The following is a 21,885-nucleotide window of genomic DNA, read 5'->3' as shown; positions in this document are numbered from 1 at the left end:
AGCAGAGCCAAATGACCAGTGATATTGCCACCAGACAACTAATTAATCCCTTTTATAAATTACTTGCCATCAGTGCAACTTTTTAAATACAATTTACTTGTATTTAAGTGAAGTTTTGACATTGGCTGCCCTTGGCCAGACATACCTGAAATCTTCAGATCCTATCACTTCTGTATAGTACATGACTTTACATTTGTGAGAGGACACCTGTAGAGATGCCAGCACATCATCCACACGAGGCAGGTTGGTTGTAGCACAGGCAGGCATGCTGTGGAATTTCCACTGTAAAATGTAGAAGCCAGGCCACCTGGTCACATGGGAGCCCTGCAAGCAGACACAACAAAAATCAAAAATTAACTCGGTTAACAGAGATTTGTAGGCTTGACTTTGCTTTTCTAAGCTTAGAAAAAGTGCCTACATGCCCAGAATTTTTGCCCAATGCTAATACTGGCAGTGCTGGAAGACTCCCCCCACACAACATCCTTATCAAATCTGGGATGGAACACCAGCAGTTCTACAGTGTCAAGAGGTTAGGATTTAATATGCTAAAAGGACAAGTTCTGCTTTAAAACAATATCAATTTTTCAATTTATTTTCATTCACAGCTGTCCTTTGAGACTGTGAAAAGAGCAGTCAAGGCTTCTGCCTCACAGTTTAAGAGGTCACTGCCCATATTTCCAGTTTAACATTTCCATCTTGGTGACTTAAGGAGCTGCTTTTTCAGAGGCTCGTTTGTCTCATTTCAAATCAACAGGAACAGCAGTGGCAGTGTGGGACTGTAAAAATGCTGCATGTTATATCAAACCTGGAATTAAAGGACAGGTTGCAAATGGCATAAAAAATCCTTCAGGAGCTTTGGCCATCAGGAGCTCTTACACTGCCCCTGAGAGGGCAAACACACAGAAGCTCAGCCTTGATTTCCAGCGTTCTCTCATCACTGAGGGCAGGCACTGTGATATTCCTCAAACACAGAATATTTGCTTCAGGAAATAACTGTCAGAATTACAGCCCAAAGCATGTTTTGTTACTTTCTGGCTGTGCATTTTAGGTGTTCCTCCACATGTTCCTTACTGATCCATCTCAGTCCTTAGCAGACCTGATGCAACTTCCCCTCCCAGCAGATCCCACATAAATCCCATCCCTGCTCCCTGCAGCACCCAGCCTGGAACAGCAGCTAAATGCTGGCCAAAAGCAAGCCCAGCACTGAGTCACCAGCACTCAGTCATCAGTGCTGTGAGTAAGAACAGGCAGTTTGGGCTCCATCTGCCCCCACAGGGCTCTGCCTGCCTCACCTGCACACTCTCCCCTTCTTTGCAGATCAGGGGAGACTCCACCATGCTGTAGTCACGCCCCAGCTGCCAGACTTTGTCTATCAACTGGACGTTGTTCCCACCAGGCGATGTAATGCTGTGAGCTCCCAGAGAGTCCTTTTTGGGAGGCTGTGGGGCTCTTTTGGAATGGAAGATGTTAAAAACAATGTCGCCCTTGCACACGTCAAAATCCCACGTGATCACCGACGAGGCGTCCACGATCTGGATGAGAACCTGAGGCAGGAAGGGCACATTAGACAACAGCAATTTGCTCTCTAAAAACAAACTCCTACAGGAAAAAAATACAAAGAACAGAGCTTTTTTGTTGCTGGGCATAGTTTCTACTCTTAAAAGGGCTTTTTAATAATCAAAAAAAGACATTGCAGATACACATTCTCACCTGATGGGGGTGCCTATTCTTCTTACTTTCAGAAGCTTTCAAGCAGCTTCTGAGAAGTTTGTTTGCTTTGCTTAGAAGAATATGGCTTTGAATAGAATGAAAACCAGTGATAGTCTCTAAATGGCAACAAAATAACAGGAGGAACAATCACAAACTTCAGCTATTAAAGCATCAGCAGGCACCAGCTCCAGAAGGTGGAAGCACAGGAGCTAAATAAACAAGCAATAAAACATTCCCAGGCCAAGAGACAGCTCAGAGCAGAGGGCTGAGATGAAAATGAAAGCAAAGGGCAGCTGGAGCTGTACCTCATGTGGAGCTCCTTTGAAGACACTTGCAGACTGGTAGATTGTTTCAGTCCAAAGCTTGATGTCTTCATTTTCCAACTCTTCTGCTGTCCGGTAGAGGGACTTGGGAACCAGCCCACCCTCTGGTACTTCACACTAAAAAAAAAAAACAAAAAAAACCCAAAAAAACCATTAAAAATTATCTCCTGTGACCATCCCATCATGTTCTCTGCCTTCCAGCTTCAGAAACAAACATTCAGCAATATTCTGGAAAAGGGAACAGTCTGAAAGTAATTTTACAGCTTGTACATGATATATTGGTAATTCTTTATCAAATTATCTGGGTGAGGTAGAACTGCACACCAGGGGAACAGATCTTGTCATACACAACAGCCAGCACCCAGAAAGGGACTGTGTAAAGGCTGTAATTATCATTTATACCACCTTACACTGAAGAAAGATGGGAGGCACTTCAGAATCCTGAGGGAAGTGGCAACAGTGACTAAGTCTGAAAAACAGAGCTACAGTAACCTGAAAGAACAGTGGTAGCTAAATTTAAGGATGGATAGTGGGCAGATACAAAAAGTTTCCAAGCAGGTAAAAATATACTGCAGCCAGGAAAATTTACAGTTTTGAAGTTACAGCTGTCTGACAGCTCAGAACTGGAAGTGGTTACACAACTTCCCTAAGCAAATTTCTGTTTTAAGGAGCCTGTAACAATGAAGTTGACAGGAGGTTCCATAGAAGTGTCTGGGGAAGTAGAAATGTTTGGTAATTGAATTACAACAGAGAACTGAAAAGATCTCAGAGAAGTCATTTTTGTTCAAATACTCAGAAATAAAGAAGAAGGGAGAGACTGCCTGTACTAGCAGGAAGTATTGTAGCAATTTGCTTTCTGGTAACATTCACTTTTGCTTACATAAACCGTGGATTTTGCCAGTTTTGAGCTCCAAATTAGATAACACTGAAAGCTACTGCTGCAACGAAAACCAGCCCACTGGAGATAAACATATGCTCCACTCCAACACATCCAACTGTACTTCATTATCATTTCAGACTCTATTGGAACTGACACAGCTGAATTTTCAAGAATGGTACAGAAATTAATTTAGAGAGTGTATAGGGGCTGAGAGAACACACCCAACCAGTGTTGTCAAAAGCATTACATGTGAAACAAACCTTACATTATCAGTGAGATGTTAAATGCCAGATCCAACTGATACCCAAGGTCCAGGCAGGAAACAGCAGCATTGTCACATGCCTGAGAAATTACAGTATCCTGCAGTAAAACCACTTTTCTGGTTTGCTGGGGGTAACTGCACACTCTGTGTGGAGAGACTGGGCTGTTTGCTGAGCCCTCCTAGCAGATGTGCCTCATGTTCCTTGGGCTCCTTATGGGATCAGATTTTTAGGTGACACAGACTCTCTGGATCAGCTGGTGGTGACAGCTCTTGCTCTGAGCTCTGCTACCATGTTTGCCTGAACTTTCCAGGGAACAGAGTGTGGCTTTTAGCTGTGCTTGGCTGTTTTGATAAGGTATTTGATCAAGATACTCATCCAAGAGAAGCACTGTACTGTTCTTTTTAAATGGGATCCAGAAAACAGCACTGAGCCTGAAATCCTACACCATAACCCCCACCTCTAAACTGCACCAACAATCATTCTGTATTTAAAGACTTCTTTGCTTAGAGAAAAAATAATAATTAAAAAAAAACCACAAGTAAGTTGCTATATGCAATAGTTTATATTCATACCATGCACTCTCCACCGAGGAAATCAGGGATAATTTCTTTATCTATGTAATCCAGCAGTCCTCCAGGACCCTGGTAGTCATTTCCAGCATAAATAAGGAATTTCTTTCTGGTGTTGTCATCAATGAATGGACTAACCTACAAAGAAAGAAAAACAGAACAGATCAGGCCCTCATGTTTTTCTCAAGTCAATTTACATTGTTTCCAAGTCAATTTTGAAGGAATCAGTTTTGATCACACTGAGCATTACCATCCTGGTTATGCAAAGTCCCCAGCACAAACAAGCCAAATTAACCAACTGTGTAATCAGCTTCTTAGGTGATGGTTTTTAATCCACTCCAGGAATTATATATAAAGGACATGTTTCCAAATGGGAACATTTGCTGCACATGCAGCCCGATCTCTGAAGTGCTTTTACAAACTCAGGGAGCTGAGGAACACCTTGGATTACACACATACCAGTGTCCAGAGAACTGGGAATACTCGAGGTGCTCTTAGGATAAGCAGACGACCCAAGGTCTCAGGGTAATTGGCTTCAACCACCTCAATGATTCTCAGAAGGGCCTTGACACCAGGTCTCCATAAATGCCTCATGTTCAAACCTTCCAGATCTACCAGGCAGGTCCAAGAGCTGAATTTGAGAGAGATAAAAAGAAAAATCTCAATAACATCAAAATTCTCCTTGCTTATGCAAGTGCCCAACACACTGAAATGTGGGGACCCTGTGCATGTTTTGCTTTATTCTGTTTTACCTCCTTTGTGCTGCCTGTAGGCACTGGAGTTTAAGGGGTGTGCAGTGATCACTCTGCACACTCTCCTACAGACATTTTAGATTCCAGATAAAAGTTCAGTTCATATAAAGCCAAAAAAGGATCCTGTCAACAGTCAGCCCAGAGATTAAACCATTGCTTTTACTGAGAGATCATTTAAGTGGCCACAATGCTGCTCTGAAGCAATTTGACATTCTCAGAGCAGATTTTCTACTGCACAACAGTGCCAATACATGTCAAAGCTAATTCTGTTGTCAGATCTCAGGGAAGGAAGCTTTTTCTATAGGAAGAGATATGTTCTTAATACTAACCACTGAGCTGCAGCATGTGTTTCAGTTTCTTTCCAAGTTCAGGTCTTGCCCTGGGCAGGAATTCAAGATTTACAGCTGTGCTGTACCAGCCAGCAGACATTACATTATGCATAAGGCTCCTATGAAACACCAAACCCTTCTTTGTTTCACTTTAAATGTTTAATACACAGCCCTTTAGGATTATGGCTACAAATGAAGATGCAGGAGGCAGCACCATTCAGCTGTTAAACACGTGGGAGCTCTCCCTTGGATCTGAGCTCCCTTGGGGAGCTGGGGCAGCAAGGTCTGTGACAAGGAAATGATAAGCAGGCACACCCCACACCCTGGACCTTGCAGATTAGGAGAAGGAAACTGGAGAGAGTTCAAGAAACGTGGCATCTCTTCAGGGCTGGTCCTGCCTTCATTCCATGCCCTTAAATCCATTTTGCAGTTACCACTTTCACAACTGACCCCTACAATGACTTCAAGATGGGCTAGAAAACCACTTTTGACTGAACTTCACATGAAGTCAGGCCAAAACCTGGAAAACTAGATCCCAGGTTTTACAGGAGCCTCATGACCTCACCTTGGATCAACAGCTGAGTAGCCACACATAATAAATGGAGAATGCAAAGCAGAACTGTGTACTGAGCCTTGGAGTCATGGATGAACAAGTGACATGGAAGCCACACCTTAAACTACTGGAACTGTTACTCATGACACCATCATGGCCTGATTTTCTGGCAGCCTGCACTAATGCCCAGTGCCTGGAAAATCTCCCCCACAGAACAGACAGGTTTGGGAGTTAGGCTGCACTGCTGTGCAGTAGAAGGGAGCAGAAGAGAAACAGCCGCAACAGAACCATGATGAGCACAAGGCCAAGGCTGCTGGGCAGGTGATGTGCGTCCCTCAGGCTGCCCCAGGCACATTCCCTCCAGCCCCACTAATTGGGGAGGCTCTTAATTAACCATATGATTGTACCTGCATATGAGACACAGCCTACCCTCTGCTTGTTCCACTGCCTGACATTCCCCCCACATCCCAGGAAAGCAGCTCCTTCCCACAGAGCAGACTTTACCTTATTGGCCTGCCAAATACTTTTGTATTCTCCTCACATCTCCTCAGCCCTTCTTCATTTATTGAAAGAACCTGCACAAAAAAGAGTGGGGTTTAGAAAAGACAGTCTCAAATTCAGTAGGATAAGGAAAATATGTTTATATCCAAAGATTAATTGAAACTACAAGATCAAACCAGCATAAACTTGCCCCCCTGCCAAAGAATTCATTAAAATCACTACAAATACCCTTAATTGTTCAGAAATTAAAGCCCCTTTTGAAATCACAGAAAGTAACCTTGAAACAACTAGGGCAAGCAAACAAAAGTTAGTGTCTGCTTGGAAACGCTACTAGGAGAGAAAACTAAAACCCACTCCCTGTTTTTAATAGTCACTATGGCTACTCCTGTCATTACTAGGAGTCAAAAAAAGTCAGTGCAAACCTGGAATTCTGCCAGCTGTCTGCTTGGAAGCTGAGCAGAACCACAGTAACAGTCTGAGTGATGAAGAAGGCAGAAGTACAGGCAAGCACTTTATCTTTAAAAATAAATTATTCTTATCCCTGGAGTACAGACTGGACAAATTGCTGAGTGTGGCATTTTCCCTTCTGTACAAGAGCAGAGACTGCAGTCTGAAACCCTGCACAAGTGCAGAAGAATCTGTGCAAATCCCCATCAGTAACCACAGGAGCTGCCATGAACTCCACCTTTCCATCAGCCTGCAGAACACATCAGGAACAGTTACCAGGGGCTTTCAGAGGTATTCCAACCAAACACTGATGGAAATGTTACCCATAACACTGTCATGGCCTGATTTTTTGGCAGCCTGCACCAATGCCCAGTGCCTGGAAAATCTCCCCCACAAATAGATTTGGGAGTTGGGCTGCACTGCTCTGCAGCAGAAGGGAGCACAAGAGAAACAGCCCCAAGAGAAGCATTATGAGAACACCTGGGGTGTGAAAAATGTGTATTTTATGATTGGCTTTTCACAAATATTGAAATGAATATTATATGTGTTGTGTTAGAAAGTAATGCTGGTTTATTCCCTTAAGTAGTGTGTTAAATATAGTTTTAGATTATAACAAAATGTTAAAATAGAAACTATGCTATGTGGGACACCTTTTTTCTAAAGAAAGGACTGGCACTGAGATAGCAGCCACAGGACACCTAAATCTTTCAGAGAAAGAGAATTTATTGCTCCATTATCAGGAGAAACGAACTTCTGAACTTCTTCCTGCCTTGCTTGGGCAGGATGATGCCATCAGGATTAAGAGGAAGAAGCTGACACTGACCAGAGAGAATCCTGTATTTGAATGGAATTTATGCATCATGTATGAGGTGTATGAACATGCAACAGGTTATTGTTTTTTAAGGGTTAATCCTTTGTTAACGTGGGTCCTTTTTCGGGCTTATTTTGCCCAGAAAAAGGTACCCAGACATCCATAACTCTTTGTTTCTATTGTCTCATATTGTCCTAATCCAAATTGTCCAGATTATTATTACTCTAATTGTATTACTATTTTTCTAACCATTTTATTACTATTAAACATTTAAAATTTTCCACCCAAGCCATTGGCATTGTTCACATGGGGTTTCTGGCTGCAATCCTGTGCTGTTGCTTTGGGAACACTCACGTAGCGCAGCAGGGCCTCCTCCCCCAGCGCTCGCACCAGGCCCTTGGTGTCCATCTGGCCCAGCCTCAGCACGTACAGAGGGCGCCCGTCTGCACAGAGACACAAAAAACACAGCACGAGACATTTGAGAGAGCTCTTCTAAAAAATTCAGACGGAAACAAACCATAACAGTTAAACCTCCCCTGTAGGAGGAAGAATCAAGAGCAGCCGGCAACATAAACATCACTCAGTGCAGCCACACCAACAGATTATCTGTAAATGAGCTACAAAATGATCGTATCCTGATTGAGAAATAGCTCCCTGACCTTCATGGAAAGTTCAAAGGACTTGGAGTGCATCAGTTCACTCCAGACCTTGGTATACACAATTAATGACACAGACTATTCTTAGCTTCCAGGACAGCTCAGGTACACCAATGAACTGAAGCTTTCCTGTGACTGCAGAGCTGCAGGGAAGGCTCCAAGGCTTTTATCACATGTGATTTTTTAACTCTCCAGTGCTCTGGAGAAATAGCCATCCTGATATCTGGGAATCAAAGAAACCAAGGTTTAACCCAGAGCCTGCCCTCTGCAGACCGTGCTGGATGGAGCCACACTCAGCTCTGCCCCTGCACGCTGTGCAGAACTGGCACACAGCCCTGCTAATGCAGGTTAGCCTGGTGAGAACAGACTCTGCTTCTGCTGGACCTTCTGCATTAGAGCCCTGCCCATCCACAGTCAGCCTGACACTGGCAGCATACTCAGGCATCAAGGTGAATTACTGTGTTGGCTGAAATTGATAATCAAAGTTTGCTTTTTTGGCTCTTAGTTGTAGAAAACAGCTCCCAGCCTCCCTCTAAAGTTGTGATGCACTTGTTGGGCTTTTCTTCATCTATTTTAATACACAGGCTAAACAATCACCATCTTATAAAAGGGAATATGTTAGCATACAACATAAAAAGAAGAAAAAGAGGAAGCTTTCTACATAAAAATCTCCCTCAAGTCTTGTTGTCTGTGCAGCTTCACTTCCCTCCAACAGCTGCAAGAGAGGTTATCAAATTACCTTTGGGGCACAAGGGGAGAAACTGCAAAAAACATACTATTAAGAAAACCAACAAACAACCAAAACTGCAGAGTCAAGGCCAGTTATTTACTTGACAAAGACACTGCCCCCATGAAAGTTCACAGTGTTTTATGTTTTATCAGGTGGACTAAAAGAAAATGTTGTTTTAACATGGGCACACACTTATCTTGGAATGTACTGTTTAGCTTTTGAAACACTAAACAAAAACTGCTATTAAGCTTCATGGCAGGTCTCCCTCCCTCCCTCCCAGACAGAGATTTCTCCAAACCCAAACCAACAGCTCAGTAACCCTGGTCCATCCAAATGACACATGAAGGAGACTCTCAGCTGACAGTGCTCTGTTATCACTGTACAATTTATATTCCATTAGAGCTTTGTGGCTTTAAAAAGACATTAGATTGAAGCATTCCTGTCAAAATAAGAGCCATTCAGATGTATACAAATCTGTGCTAATTGCAAGCCAAAATAATAACTTCTTTCTTTAGCACTGATAGTTCATTCTAAACAACATGCTTCATTATCACTGCTGCCCTTGCTGTAGCCCTAAAAGTCACACAGCATTCAGCCAGCTTAAGTTTGGCACATTTAACATATGTAGGAGGAAAGGAGCAATACTAGAAAAGAGAGTTTAAAAAAAGAACCTACCACTGTAAAGTTTTAAATTATAAAGAACTGCTCAGTTCTGAAATGGTGTTTCCATTATTGACAAAGCCATGCTTTACTTGTGGGCATGCTGCAAGAGAGATCAAAGGAACTGCAGGGGAAGGGAGGGGGCATGAAGTTCACCACAAGACTGCAGAACTTCTCAGAAGAACATTAAACAAGGCTTTGATGCATTCTGCACCTTTCTGCTCACTGGCAGGACCCAGTTGTGTGCCATTGACAGAGGAAGTCTTTGCAAAGCACAGACAAGGAACGGGCTGAAAGGGAGAACTTATTAACAGGTCTTTTTCCCTACAATCTTTACAAGCACATTCTCATTTTCCATTTTCTCAGTTTGAGGTCTGTCAAACCCAGAGCAGCAGGGAAGAGCCATTCAAGCTCTGTGATTAAATTTCTGCTGTGTCCTCCCTGTCTCCTGGCCACCACTGCTGACAGCATCCTGCCCTGTTTCACATGCTGCTTGGAAAAGGAAGAGCTGAGCAGAAACAATGGTGCCTGGTGGGAAAAGACTCAATCAGAGCCCAGATCGCTCACAGTAAGAGATCATTTCCTTATCTGAAGAGCCCAGCTTGCCTCAAGGCACAAATTCCAACGTGTTTCATTTCTATGTATGTATTAGCAACGAGATCGGTGCACGATAAAACAGAGGGACAGGGGAGTGTGGCAGGCTGTGGCTCACAGCACAAAGGGAATTCAGCCAAAGCTGCTTCTCTTCTTAAACAAACCCGCTCTAGTTGATGTTTTTGCAACATTCCACTTCTCATCATTAAGCTGATTGTAATATCAAATAAATATTCATTTATGCCATCAGCAGACTTATTCAACATCAGAAATAAATTGATTACGAAGATATACTTATTTACAAACACCTTTTAATCACTGAAAGAGCACACTCAGCATTTGCCTAACACCCTTCTAAGTATCTCAGAGCACTAGAGAAGTGAAATTAATCACTTTTTTTAAGCTCCTGGCAAAGCATAAGTATGTCAGTATTAGTCAGAAAGACTCTGTTCCAGGGCTCTGCCTCCAGCCCCTTAGGGCTGACAAGGCACCAGAACAGGCTGCCCAAAGAAGCTGTGGATGCCCCTGAAACGTTCAAGGCCAGGTTGGACAGGGCTCTGAGCAACCTGGTCTAGTGGAAGGTGCCCCTGTCCATGGAGTGAGATGGAGCAAGATTATTTTAAATTCCCTTTCAACTCAAAACATTCTATCAATTTAAATGTCTCTAGAAGTTCTAACCGGCCACCTCTAGTTAACAGAGGGACAGCAACTATCACCTTTGATTCAAAATGCAAAAAGGTTGTTCAATACATGTTTTGTACTGAAACCATACCTTTGTCATGGTGATGCCAGCCTCCTGCATAGTAATCCTGGAGCACCTGGGGAGGATTCCAGGTGTCCAGAATATAATCCACCTGGTGCTGCTTACGCCACGTCAGTGACTGGCAAAGGATCTCTCTTGCTTTGTCGATGTTGAAGTCCCTGGCACGCAAGAATCTTAAAATGTGCTCATCCTTGGGGATCTATGAACAAAACCAAACCAAATTTTGTATTCAAGGTATGAAACAAGAACAGAAAGCCAAACAATAGAAGCTGAAAAATACGCAGCCCTGCACCAATGCATGAGGATGGTGTGTAACACTGGGAGTCAGTCAAGAAAATCAGCCTTTGTTTGAAACAAAATCATGAGCCCTGTCAGGCACTGCAGCTACCTTCATAAGGGATATAAAAATTTCATGAACTCTAATGTAATCATTTCCACCTGCATGACCATACCAAGCCAGTCCAATTTAAATAAATCAGGACAGAACACACACTGTGTTTTATTGTTAAGTTAGAGGAAGCTGAGACACACATGCAAATCACAAGGCACTGTAAAAACCCCAGCCTTGCTATCAGTGCTCTACTCCTACCAATCAGTATTTAAGACTATGATGTTTGGCCAAAACAAACAAATATAAAAATAAGGTCATTGCAGATACCAGGAAGACTTATAAAACTGATGTTATTCCCCTGTGGCAGTTTAACTGACAGTCTGAGAGTTTTTCAAGCGAATTATTGAAGCACCACAGCTCCAAAGTCAGCTGGACAGTCACAATGAACTCCTATTTAGGTTTTGATTACGGAGAGCCACTTAGCAGAAAGGGTCAGCCCCAGGGGGTGTGGCAGGGCATTTCCTCAGGCTCAGTTTGTGTGTGACTCTCTCTGAGCCAGGGGACACCCCAGGAGCTCACCTTGCCTTTGTGTGTCTCCTGCAGCCACTGCCGCAGGCGGATGAGGCAGCTCTCCTGCATGGGGGTCAGGTCCCCCAGGTACCTCTTGATGTAGTCTGCATCCAGCTTATCTGAAAAGAGATTACAGGTGATCAGAGAGATCCTGACCTGACCAAGCACCACGTGGTCTGATTTGCTGCTGTCTCAAAGTGGCTGCTGTGTTGGGCACAGTCAGAACTGAATAAGGTTCCTTTGAATCAATGAAAAGATGAGTAAGGCAACAAACACAGTCATCCTCAACAAGAATATAAAATTCTCCTTCTGCAGCTAAGGAAGGAGCAAAAGCAGGCATTTGTTAAAAGCATTTTGCCAGTCTACTCAGATTCATCAATTCACAGCACCACTGGGGTTGCTGCTTCTAGAAATACTTAGAGAAGTTTTGATCTCCCAGTGCAAGAATTCTCCCATATTCCCAGAAGACTATCCAGGGAAGTTTCAGCTGTTTCCTCCCAATCCTTCCTATAATTACACCCATCTCTGAATTTCAGGATAAGAGCAGAATGCTCATTTGCAACCCAAAGAAGAAGAGTTTTTCTGCTCACACCTGACCTCTACTCACAAGCTCAGCCTGTAACAGCTGCCTGAGCCCTGCCACGTGTCACTGCTGGGTGAGCCCACCCTTGAACACTGCATGTCCCCAACTCAGGAGCAATGTGGAGCTCCTCAGCTGCCCAGAAGTGCCCAGTGCTGAGGGCCTCTCCAGCCCAAAGCTTCCCAGTAGAACACATCAGACCCCCATACCATCAGGTGTTCCTGCAGTGGGCTCCGAGGGGCTGCTGGAGGTGTTGAGGATCTCCTTGCTGCTCAAGCCCTCCTTTGTGGCAGACTCTGGGATATTAATGGCAGGTGACACTGGTCTCCTTGGGTGAGATGTGCTGCTCTCTGATTTACATGCAACAGGAGGAGTCCAGCGAGGGACAAAGGTTATTCCTTCTTCCTCCAGCTGCTTCAGGTAGTACTCTATTATTTCTTTTCCCTTCAAAAAAGAAAATTTACTTCAGCTGCTGAAAAACCCACACATTTAGACACAGAAAGGACTGGGATGAAAATTAAGTGATCAGATCTCTGAAGATTTCACTTGGAACAGCCCTACACAGACACAGTGCCCCAGGCCCTTAGCACAGCAGCCCAGGTTTCTGAGCAGGGCAGCCTGTTACTTAGCAGCAGCCTCATTGTCTTCTGGGAACTTGGAGCCAGGCACATCCTTCCCAACTGCAGGCTCACCTTTTTAATATTACTGGTGTATTGCTTCATGGCAATCTTTTCCACTGTGCTTTCAAAACCAAAAAAAGATTTGATATCCAGACTTGCTGACTGTTCAAAACAGGTCCAATCTTCATTGTCAGGATGAACCTGCAAGTCAGAAGATCATACAGCTCAGTTATCCATTGAGGGTTGTTTTCTCCTTTTCTCCCTCACCATATTTGAAATGTTTCTTGTTTTACAGGTTCACACAGTCAAAAACATTCAAGTGGAATTTGCTTCCCTTGCTTCACAGTTGGGAAGAGGCAACACCAAAGGACAAAAAGCTGAGAAGCTTTTGGTCCCACAGCCATTTTCTTTTGGTCTAAACAAGAAAGTGAAGGGTGGAGAAACACAAGTGCACCAGCCAAGAGCCAGAGGAGTGCACATTTCTACAGTCCCTCAGTCCAGATAAGGGCTGGGACTGCAGGGTGTGTGTGGAACAGGGTAAAAGCCTCCACAGGGAGCTCTGCTGTGGCTGACAGCCCAGGGCCAGCTCAGCCAGGCTGAGTCCTGCAGCAAGAGCAGGGGCAGCACTCCCAACATTTTCAAGACAGCCAAAACACTGTTCCCACACTGACCTAGGAGGTATTTCAGCATTCTGTAGAATGAAAACTGGTTTAGTTTGCTCTCCCATGATAATGCCACAGACAGAAGTGCACACTCCTCACTCAGCTGACACCTTCCCTCTTAGCTTATCTCCTGCTTTACTGACATGATCCTGAAACAGACTTTTAGTTGGACTCAATTTTAAAGGGCATTTCCAACCTAAACAATTCTATGACTGATACTGTTACAGAAAAGTTGTTCTTTAAACTCTCTTCAGCTGAAATAGATTTGCTCAAGCAATTTCTACGCTGGACTCTGAATTTGTCATTACAAAAACATCACAAAAGGCTGGATTTCTGAGCATGTAACTGGCCTGATGCCTTAGGGTTCCCTTCCCCCTCAAAACATGCTAAATTTGGCTAAGAACAGAATCAACACTTTATGAGGAGACAACTGCAGAAAAAAACCCTTTTACCTTCATTTTCTGTTTCTGCATTAGGGAATGGGAGGTACAAGAATAGCTTGCACAGCCTCAGTAAGTACAACTCATAATAACACCATTTAAGAATCTTCCTGTATTTTCATAAATTCAATTATAAGTTACCTTGAATAAAAATGAACTTTAAGAAACAATTTATTCTTCCATTAAAAACCTGCTTTTGTATTTACCTAATTTCTCAATTGAGTAGAGCAAATGGGCATAAAGAAGTGCTGTATTTTGTACATATTTACCACATGCACTTTTCTGTACAGCATTTCCCCTGTTTAAACAGAGCTTTCACATAAAAAAACTGCAGGTAAGTGAAAGAGTATTCTTAAATTTACCCTGGAAGTTACAGCAGAAATAATTATAAAAATATTAGATAATAGTGTCAAGTGGATTTGGCACCAAGTGATCTTTTAACCACAGGTTAAACACAACAGAAAATTTTATGACCTAGAAAAAGTGCTACAATACAGATAAATCAGTCACATTTGTTAGCTCTGATCTGACCTTTAACATCAATTTGAAATTCTACTGCTCCAGCACATGTTGTAAGTGCCCATGAGGGTGGGCTGAGCCATTCAGAAATAAACCATGAGCAGGGCAGAGCAGCAGGCCTGCCACCAGACTCCTCTGCATCAACATTTGCACTGAAGACCAAGAACAATGAAAAAAGGTAGGTTAAAACACAGAGCTGACTCAGTGAACTCCTGTCTGAGCTGAGCAGAAGGCAAATCAGCTGAACTTTCCTCTGGCAGTTCTGTCAGGGTGTCACAGCCTCACCAAGTCCCACACTGCTGCTACAAAGCACAGATTTGCCTAAACAGGGCTGTCAAACACAGCAAATTGTGTTGTGTTCTGCCCTCTGAGAAGCTGCTCAAGCAAGAGGGTGCCAAACATGTCTCAGTTTTTGAAGTAAGTATATTACATTTAACACTAACAATTATCACTCAGGGCAGTGTGTTGGTGCTGGATTAAGCTCTTTTCTGACCCAGAGATTAAGTAACTGAGAGGTGTTTTAAAAACTTTTATTCTATTTTCAGACTCATGTGAAGGGTGAGAAAATACAAATGTTATAATTCACACCATCACAATCAGAAGCCAACTCTTTTCTAATTACAATACACTACAAGCATTTCTTGGCCTATCAGCTTTTGCCACATGATGTTGTAAATGCTTTAAAGCCAATCTAAAATTACCCTTTGTGAGTCCTACTACAATGCATCTTTCATAGTTCTATTTCTCCACAGTATCAGTCTTTCTTGCAAGGCCACCTTTTGAAACTTGTTTCTAGTTCCATTTCTCTCTCAACAATGTCTGTCTTATTCCATGGCATTTCTAAGTCAGCATTTCTTATCTCAAGGTTTGCACACAGACGTGTACATTCTCTACAAATTCATTTCAAATAACATGTTGGTTATTTTTTCTTGCAAGGCAAAAGCCAGGAAAAACCCAAGCTCTGAATCCTGAGATCTGAACAGTGCCTTGGCTCATCTGCATCCCCAGCAAGGGCCTGGTGTTACTCACTGTGTAGGAGCAGTGCTCGTTGATGATGACTCTGTTGGAGAAGGTTTCATTGTAGGCTTCTATGTGCAGAGTCCTTTCTCTCCTGTTCAGAGAATTCTTCTGGACAAAGTAGACATAGTCCACTCCTGCAATCTGGGGAAGAGGCACAGATTCTGGTAAGGCACATGTCTTAGGTTGGACCTTGGAGATTGGGGTGTTCTTCTCCTCTCTGTCAGAGCTGGGGCAGTTCTCTGCTGTCCTTTGGGCAGTTTTTCCTTTATCTCCCCCACAGCCAACCCTCCCTGCAGGAGATCTCTGCTCTCCATGGCCACTGAGTGTCCCTGCAGGGCTGATCCAATCCCAGCATCCTATGGGGAGATGCTCCGCCCAGGGGAGGAGCCAAGCATTCCTACCTGGATCCAATCTGAGCCTGGCACAGCACAGCAGCCTTTGCCCCCTGCATTGCCAGAGGAGCAGCTTTCTGCTGCCCTGCATGGCCAGAGGGAGCCCAGGCCCATCTGCAGCAGCCCTGGAGCTGCAGAGGAAAACTCCCCCCTTGTGCAGGATCCCTGCTGCAGCAGAGCCACAGCTGGCACTGCAGGAGGGCTGAGCCCCCATGGCATGGGGCTGGGACACCCCCGACACACAGGGGGTCACAGCTCCTATTCTCAGTTAGTTTTTTTTTTTTTTGTTTGTACTATTACATTTGTATTTTTAGTTTTTCTAGTACAGAACTGTTATTCCTATTCCCATATCTTTGCCTGAGAACCCCTTAATTTCAAATTATAATAATTCAGAGGGAGAGGGTTTATATTTTCCATTTCAAGGGCGGTTCCTGCCTTCCCTTAGCAGACACCTGTCTGTAAAACCAAGCCAGCACAGCATTCAGGTGAAGGGATATCCAGAAGCACAAAGCAGGCCCTTCAGAGCTCCTCACCTTTTTCAGCAGCCGTGGTGCATCGATGTCCAGCTTGCAGCGCCGCTCGATCACGTGGATGGCCTCATCCTCACTCTTGTACTCATTTACTGTGTCACTGGCTACAAACATGGGGATCAGAGGGCACGTAGGAAACCTCCTTTCATATGCCTGTCACGATGGAAAGAGAACAAACAATCATCACCATTAATTCCTGAGGGTGTGCACAGCTCCTCCAGCATTTGGAGGCTCAGTGCCCTTCAGAGCTTCTGTGGAACCTTCCTGAACCCACATGACAGCTGAAAGAGTCACAGTGCATTCCAAACCATCCAGTTATTAATATGTTCCTTGCCAGTAAGCAGTTTTTAACCACACAAAATAACCCATTCCTCCCCTCCCTCTGGAAAGGAAGTTATTCATTCTGTACCATGACAACCCCCTTGATAACAGGAAAATCAGACCCTCCAGTCTTAAAATACCACAAGACAAAACAATTATGTCTTGCATTAAAAAAACCCACTTACTAATTACCGGTGTTTCACCAAGCTGTCTAGAGGGATTTCATACAGCTCCCCAAGGTCTAATAAAAACATTTCAAAAGCTATTTCTTAAGCTAATGGAGCTCTCAAGCTCCCTGGGCACAGAGTGTTCCTAATGATTTCACTGCAGTTTATCAGTTCCCAGTTTTGTCCAACAACAGTCAGTCTAATACAATGAGCTCATTTCACACTTGTGAAAATGTAAAACTTCTTGTAATAATGCAGAGCTAGCAACAGCTTTGATTTTGGTTAAAAACCACAGTAATGTAAATATCTTCATCCCTTAAATACTTGACACAGAGAGAAGATGATATTATATCAGACAGGAGAGTTAAGGATTTGGGATCAGTAAAACAAATAAGAGGAAAATGGGCTTTATCCCCACTGGTAAACTTGTAGAATTTTGATTTTAAAACCACTGTGGCTGGAGAATACAAGAGAGCTCTTATTTTTTTCTTTTTCTTTCACACTCTCTGATGTATCTCTGCTTCTCTTTGGCTTTTTTTTTCTCCTCATGGGGTAGCAGTGAAGCAACTAATTCTTTAGCTTGCTTTCCCTTCATTTTTGCTACTGTCAGAATCTCATTGGCTTTGATGAAGAGGTAGGATTTTGCAAGATGCCCCAATGCAGAAGAAAGCTTAGATAAAGTAAATCTGAGAGGGCATCATGAAACAAATCTTTAAAAGAGGTAAATATCCACTCTGTCCTTTTAGATGATTTCAACTACTCCGACAACAGCTGGGCTGCAGCACCAAGAGGGAGAGGGTGGGGAACAAAACAAGCAGCAGCTGCACAAAGTATGCAATGGTGGGGCTGGAACAGAAAAGATCTCTTAATTCTCCCTTTAGAACAATTAAAATACTTCAGTTTATTACCAGTGTTCAAACCTAGTTTGAAGGCAGTGTTTCTATGGTGACAGCGGTGTAAGGCACTAAAACAGCATCAGCTTTTTTCCCCTTTGTGCATATTTTTAAACCATTTTTGCAGCATGACTGTCCCAAGTTCATAAAGCTGCTGTGTAAGGCAGAGAAGTGGAGCCAGGGAAGGGGTCACACACAGTCCCTGCTCCAAGCCCATCTGTGCACAGCTGCTGGGCCTGACTGAAGGACAGCAATCATTCCTGGGCTCAGACATGGGGGCACAACAGCAGGGACAGAGCATTGGTGCTGGAACACAATATTCAGCACTGTTGGGATGGCAAAGCAGCTTTATTTCTTTTACAAGGCTCTTGCTCTGGACAGAAGGCTGCACATTTTAGTTGCTCATGAGTATCTCAGCCCTCTCCCTGAAAAAGTCTCAGCATTCTTCATAAATTAATCCCCCTTTTAACTGCAATGACTGTAGTTGAAATCAGAAAAAGAAAACATGTCTAGAAGAAGCAGAATTTAGAAGCATTTCTCAGTTTCAGATTGCTTCATTTAAAGCTTTTATTTTAAGGACCTTATGTTACAATTCTTTTATAGACAGGACAAGGGCAGTAGGTACCTAATAGGTAGGTATCTAACAGGCAGGTATCTATTTTTCTCACTTTTTTCAGTCTTTTTTACCTTTGGATGAGGAGTTTTCCCCCATCTGAACAGCCCCCTTTATGCAAAAGCCTTTGCAAGTCTCCTTCATTGCACATACTGACACTTTTCTCATTTCAGTCCTCCAAACACTTCATGTTTGCCCTGTGAATGTTTGCAATTCAGAGCATTACCTGCCCCTGAACTGTGAACAAAAAAATGCCCAAAAAGAATATGTTGTTTTAAATGGCAAGACTGAATTGAATGTGTTCAATTCAGAAGAGAATAAAATAATTATCTGCCAAAAGCTGGCAGGCTGAATGCTCATAGAAAAGCAAAAAAAAAAAATCGTGAAGGCTTCCAAGAGATTAACAGCAACTCAGGATTCTTTCTCTCTATAGAAAGTAGACACAGAAAACTGTTCAGTCAAATTTACTGGGCTCTTAAATCAGATTTTATTTCTTTATGCCTCACTGCCAACACATCCTTGTAATGCACCATTTCCCAGTACAGCCCAGTTTGAATAAAAGGTGATCAGAGCAAACCATGTCAAAATACTCAATCTGATTCAAGCACAGCTGTGCCTTCCATGAGGGACAAACTGCACTTTCACAGTGCAGAGTGGGCAGGAAAAAGCTGCTAAAGGCTACAGGACACTGACAGATCTTCCACCACAAACCTACACAGCACAGGAAGAAAACCTGTAATTTGTGGTGCAACACAGCAAGAGCCACGTGAGTCAGAGCAGCACATGCATGGCCAAGACCGAGCTATTCAAGGAGCATGAGAAAATTAAAGAAAGATCAAACACTGCTTTTATTTTCCAAGAGAACTGAAGGGATTTTGCTGCATTATTGAAGTGTTTTGAACCAGAAATTTTGTCTCAAATCCAGCTTTGCAGACAGGAAATAACTGCATTATGCAGTGTTGCTCCAGCAAGCTGATAAAGCAGAGTTTATTATAAAATATTGCTCCTTCCTTGTATGACAGTATTGTGGTAAAACCTGGACAGATAGGTCTCTGTTCACAAATAAAATCAGATATTCCACACCTTTGTCTCAGTGTTCCAATTTCACTGCACAGATACAATCAAAGACAATTAGTTCCTCAAAAGATGAGCAGCTGCAGAAAACCCTGAAGGGCTCCATGCAGGAGTGAAGGGCTGCTGCTGTAGCACTAAGTGCAGCCAGGAATGGCATTTCAAGGACATGACACTGTCACTGTCACATTTAACACACAGGGTGTGTGGAGACTGACACAGAGCACAAGTCAAGAGCACAGATGTGCTCATCCCCAAAATTCTGCAGCTGCTGCTGGGCTTGACATGAAGTCACAACACTTCTGTGGCTGAGACACCTGTGTACAGATCTGACAAAACGTGATTTTGAGCCTGCAATTCTACAGTTCCTCAATAATGTACTTTTACATTTCCCACCAGCCTCTGGAACATTTGTGTACCCTGATCCATTAGAAGCTGCATTGTGCATCAAGAAAAACACAGTCTGGTGAAGCAGCTTGAACCACAAATTTAACTTTCTTAATGCATGTTAACAGCAAGAGCACTGACAAGCATAATTTCAACCAAAATAGCACTGTAATAAAGCTGCTTTTCCAACTGCTTCCCTTAGCAACTCATGCTCAGAGTAGAGTCAAAATAACAGGATTTATACCACTTTTATCCTTGCTAGTATTTCAGCTGAGTGTGAAGACATGAAAGCAATTCAGAAGTCAGACTATTTTAAACCCATTGCAGTCGTTCTTCATAGCCAAGGGAATTGTACTTGCTGCCACAGCCCTTCGATTTTGGAATTCTAGTATCAGGAATAACAAGTTCCTTTCCAAATATCACTTTTAAAACAGCACTTAGGTATGACCCCCAACCCAGTTTTCAAAGATTTCTGGCTTTTTTGCTTCTCAAACCATGCCTAGGGTTAATAAAATCCCTTGATAATCAGCATGTGCTCAGTCCTCAGGAGGGAGAGTCAGTCATCCATGCAAATAAATTACTCAGCTTCTCTGGCCAGATTAATATATTCCCAGTCTCCTGCCTTCCAGGACAGAGATTATTTAGTATTTCCATTAAATGACTCAAAACTAACTAAAAGAGGAAAAAAATATTCCAAGTAATCTTATGCTGTGCTGCTCTAGTAGGTGAATCCTCCAAACAGAAATTCTAACCTGGTGAAATACAGAGGAATTTCAATTACCATTTAGGAAATTAAGCATATTGAGTGCTTTAACAGCTCAATGGCATGAATCAAGCTGTTAAGATTTTTTTTTTCTTTTTGATGCTTTCTGTCCAAAATTCCTGGCTGAGCAATATTCCAAGAGCAGCAGCACATTCTCCAGGGGCACCTCAAGAGAAGCCATGAACAGATTCATCCTGGCAGCCCAATCTCATCTGCAGCACTCAGTGCTAATTTTAATCTCTGCCTGCAGAGCCTGACCATGTGTGGGCACCAAAATCCAAGTGCATAGCAAAGTTCACTGTGCTCCCCTATCCACTTCCAGCGTGTGGGATTTGTGAATTATTCACAAACACAAGAAACAAGAAGGGTCACTCAGGCAGGATGCATTCCAGGAGCCTGATGATTCCTGCATGTCCTGGTTTGAAAAGGAAGTGAGTTTTTTGGGATGGTGTCTCTATATCCTCTCCTCCCCTTGCATTAGAGCACTGCAGATCAATAGGAAAAGCAGTAACCCACAGCAGGGCAACCAAGAGCTTTCATATTCTTGGCAGCTGAACTTGAAAAGAAGCAATTCTGGATGAACTCTCACAGATCAGCAAATAACTTTTCATGCCTTGTATTCTGCTGTTCAGAGCTCTCCATCACTCCCTTCACAACCCATACATATGTATAAAAATCATGACACTTGTTCAAAGCAGCACAAAAATCGTGAGACCTGAACAAAGCAGTGATCTCAGTGGCTCTGAGGGATGTTGGCTCACATGGGAGAGATCAGCTCGGGGGCGTGCAGGCAAGGGAGCAGATGGTTACAGTGGATACACCTCAAACAGCTCCAGAAATAGGGGTTGGGGTAAGGTAACACTCCCAGGCACTGGGGAGAGGGAACGTGAAGCAAACTGCACGTTGGGGAAGCACAAACATCTTTAACACACAGGCAGCTCTCTGGGAAAAGCCTCCCCTGGGAAGGCAGCTCTGCAGGGAAAAGTCCTCCAAGTGTCACTGACATATTTTATGAAAATCCTTTCACTAGGATTTTTCTCCTGAGAAGCCTCAGAAAAGAAAAAGAAATGTAAACAATAACTATCTGCTGGCTGTGGATACATTTACCAACAGATGTATCTTTGATTGGTTCCATGTGAATTCCAATCATGGTCCAACTGTGTCAGACTATGGTCAGTCACAAGATTTTATTATTCATTCTTTTCAAGCCTTCTGATGTCTCCTTTCTCTTTCTTAGTGTAGTATATAATTTTCTTTTAGTATAATATAATATCATAAAATAATAAATCAGCCTTCTGAAACATAGAGTCAAGATTCTCATCTCTTCCCTCATCCTGGGGACCCTCAAACACCTCCACACTCCAAGGGCACGTTCAGGGTGCCAGGCAGGCCCTGCTCCCCTTGGCTTGGTGCAGGGACCTTCCCCTCAGAGCAGCTCCCCACAGCAGCCCTTGCTCAGGAGGTT

The 21,885-nt window shown here is 43.2% G+C and overlaps 1 protein-coding gene across 1 annotated transcript in view; it reads right to left on the bottom strand.

The window, feature by feature from the left end:
- Nucleotides 1–21,885, bottom strand: part of SEC14L1 (SEC14 like lipid binding 1) — a 43,924-nt gene that overhangs the window by 2,994 nt on the left and 19,045 nt on the right. Inside the window, exons 3-15 of the mRNA XM_058817081.1 lie at nt 16,209–16,358; nt 15,293–15,424; nt 12,715–12,843; nt 12,232–12,466; nt 11,452–11,561; nt 10,551–10,740; nt 7,493–7,581; nt 5,884–5,954; nt 4,205–4,376; nt 3,749–3,883; nt 2,016–2,150; nt 1,293–1,544; nt 146–324 (exon numbers count right to left, since the gene is read on the bottom strand). Coding sequence (XP_058673064.1) covers nt 146–324; nt 1,293–1,544; nt 2,016–2,150; nt 3,749–3,883; nt 4,205–4,376; nt 5,884–5,954; nt 7,493–7,581; nt 10,551–10,740; nt 11,452–11,561; nt 12,232–12,466; nt 12,715–12,843; nt 15,293–15,424; nt 16,209–16,358 — 1,979 coding nt within the window. The remainder of the gene's footprint in view (nt 1–145; nt 325–1,292; nt 1,545–2,015; nt 2,151–3,748; nt 3,884–4,204; nt 4,377–5,883; nt 5,955–7,492; nt 7,582–10,550; nt 10,741–11,451; nt 11,562–12,231; nt 12,467–12,714; nt 12,844–15,292; nt 15,425–16,208; nt 16,359–21,885) is intronic.

Source organism: Ammospiza caudacuta, chromosome 19 (assembly GCF_027887145.1).
Source record: "Ammospiza caudacuta isolate bAmmCau1 chromosome 19, bAmmCau1.pri, whole genome shotgun sequence".
NCBI lineage: Eukaryota > Metazoa > Chordata > Aves > Passeriformes > Passerellidae > Ammospiza > Ammospiza caudacuta.
The sequence above is the reverse complement of the archived record's forward strand: the minus strand, read 5'-3'. Positions and strand labels throughout refer to the sequence as shown.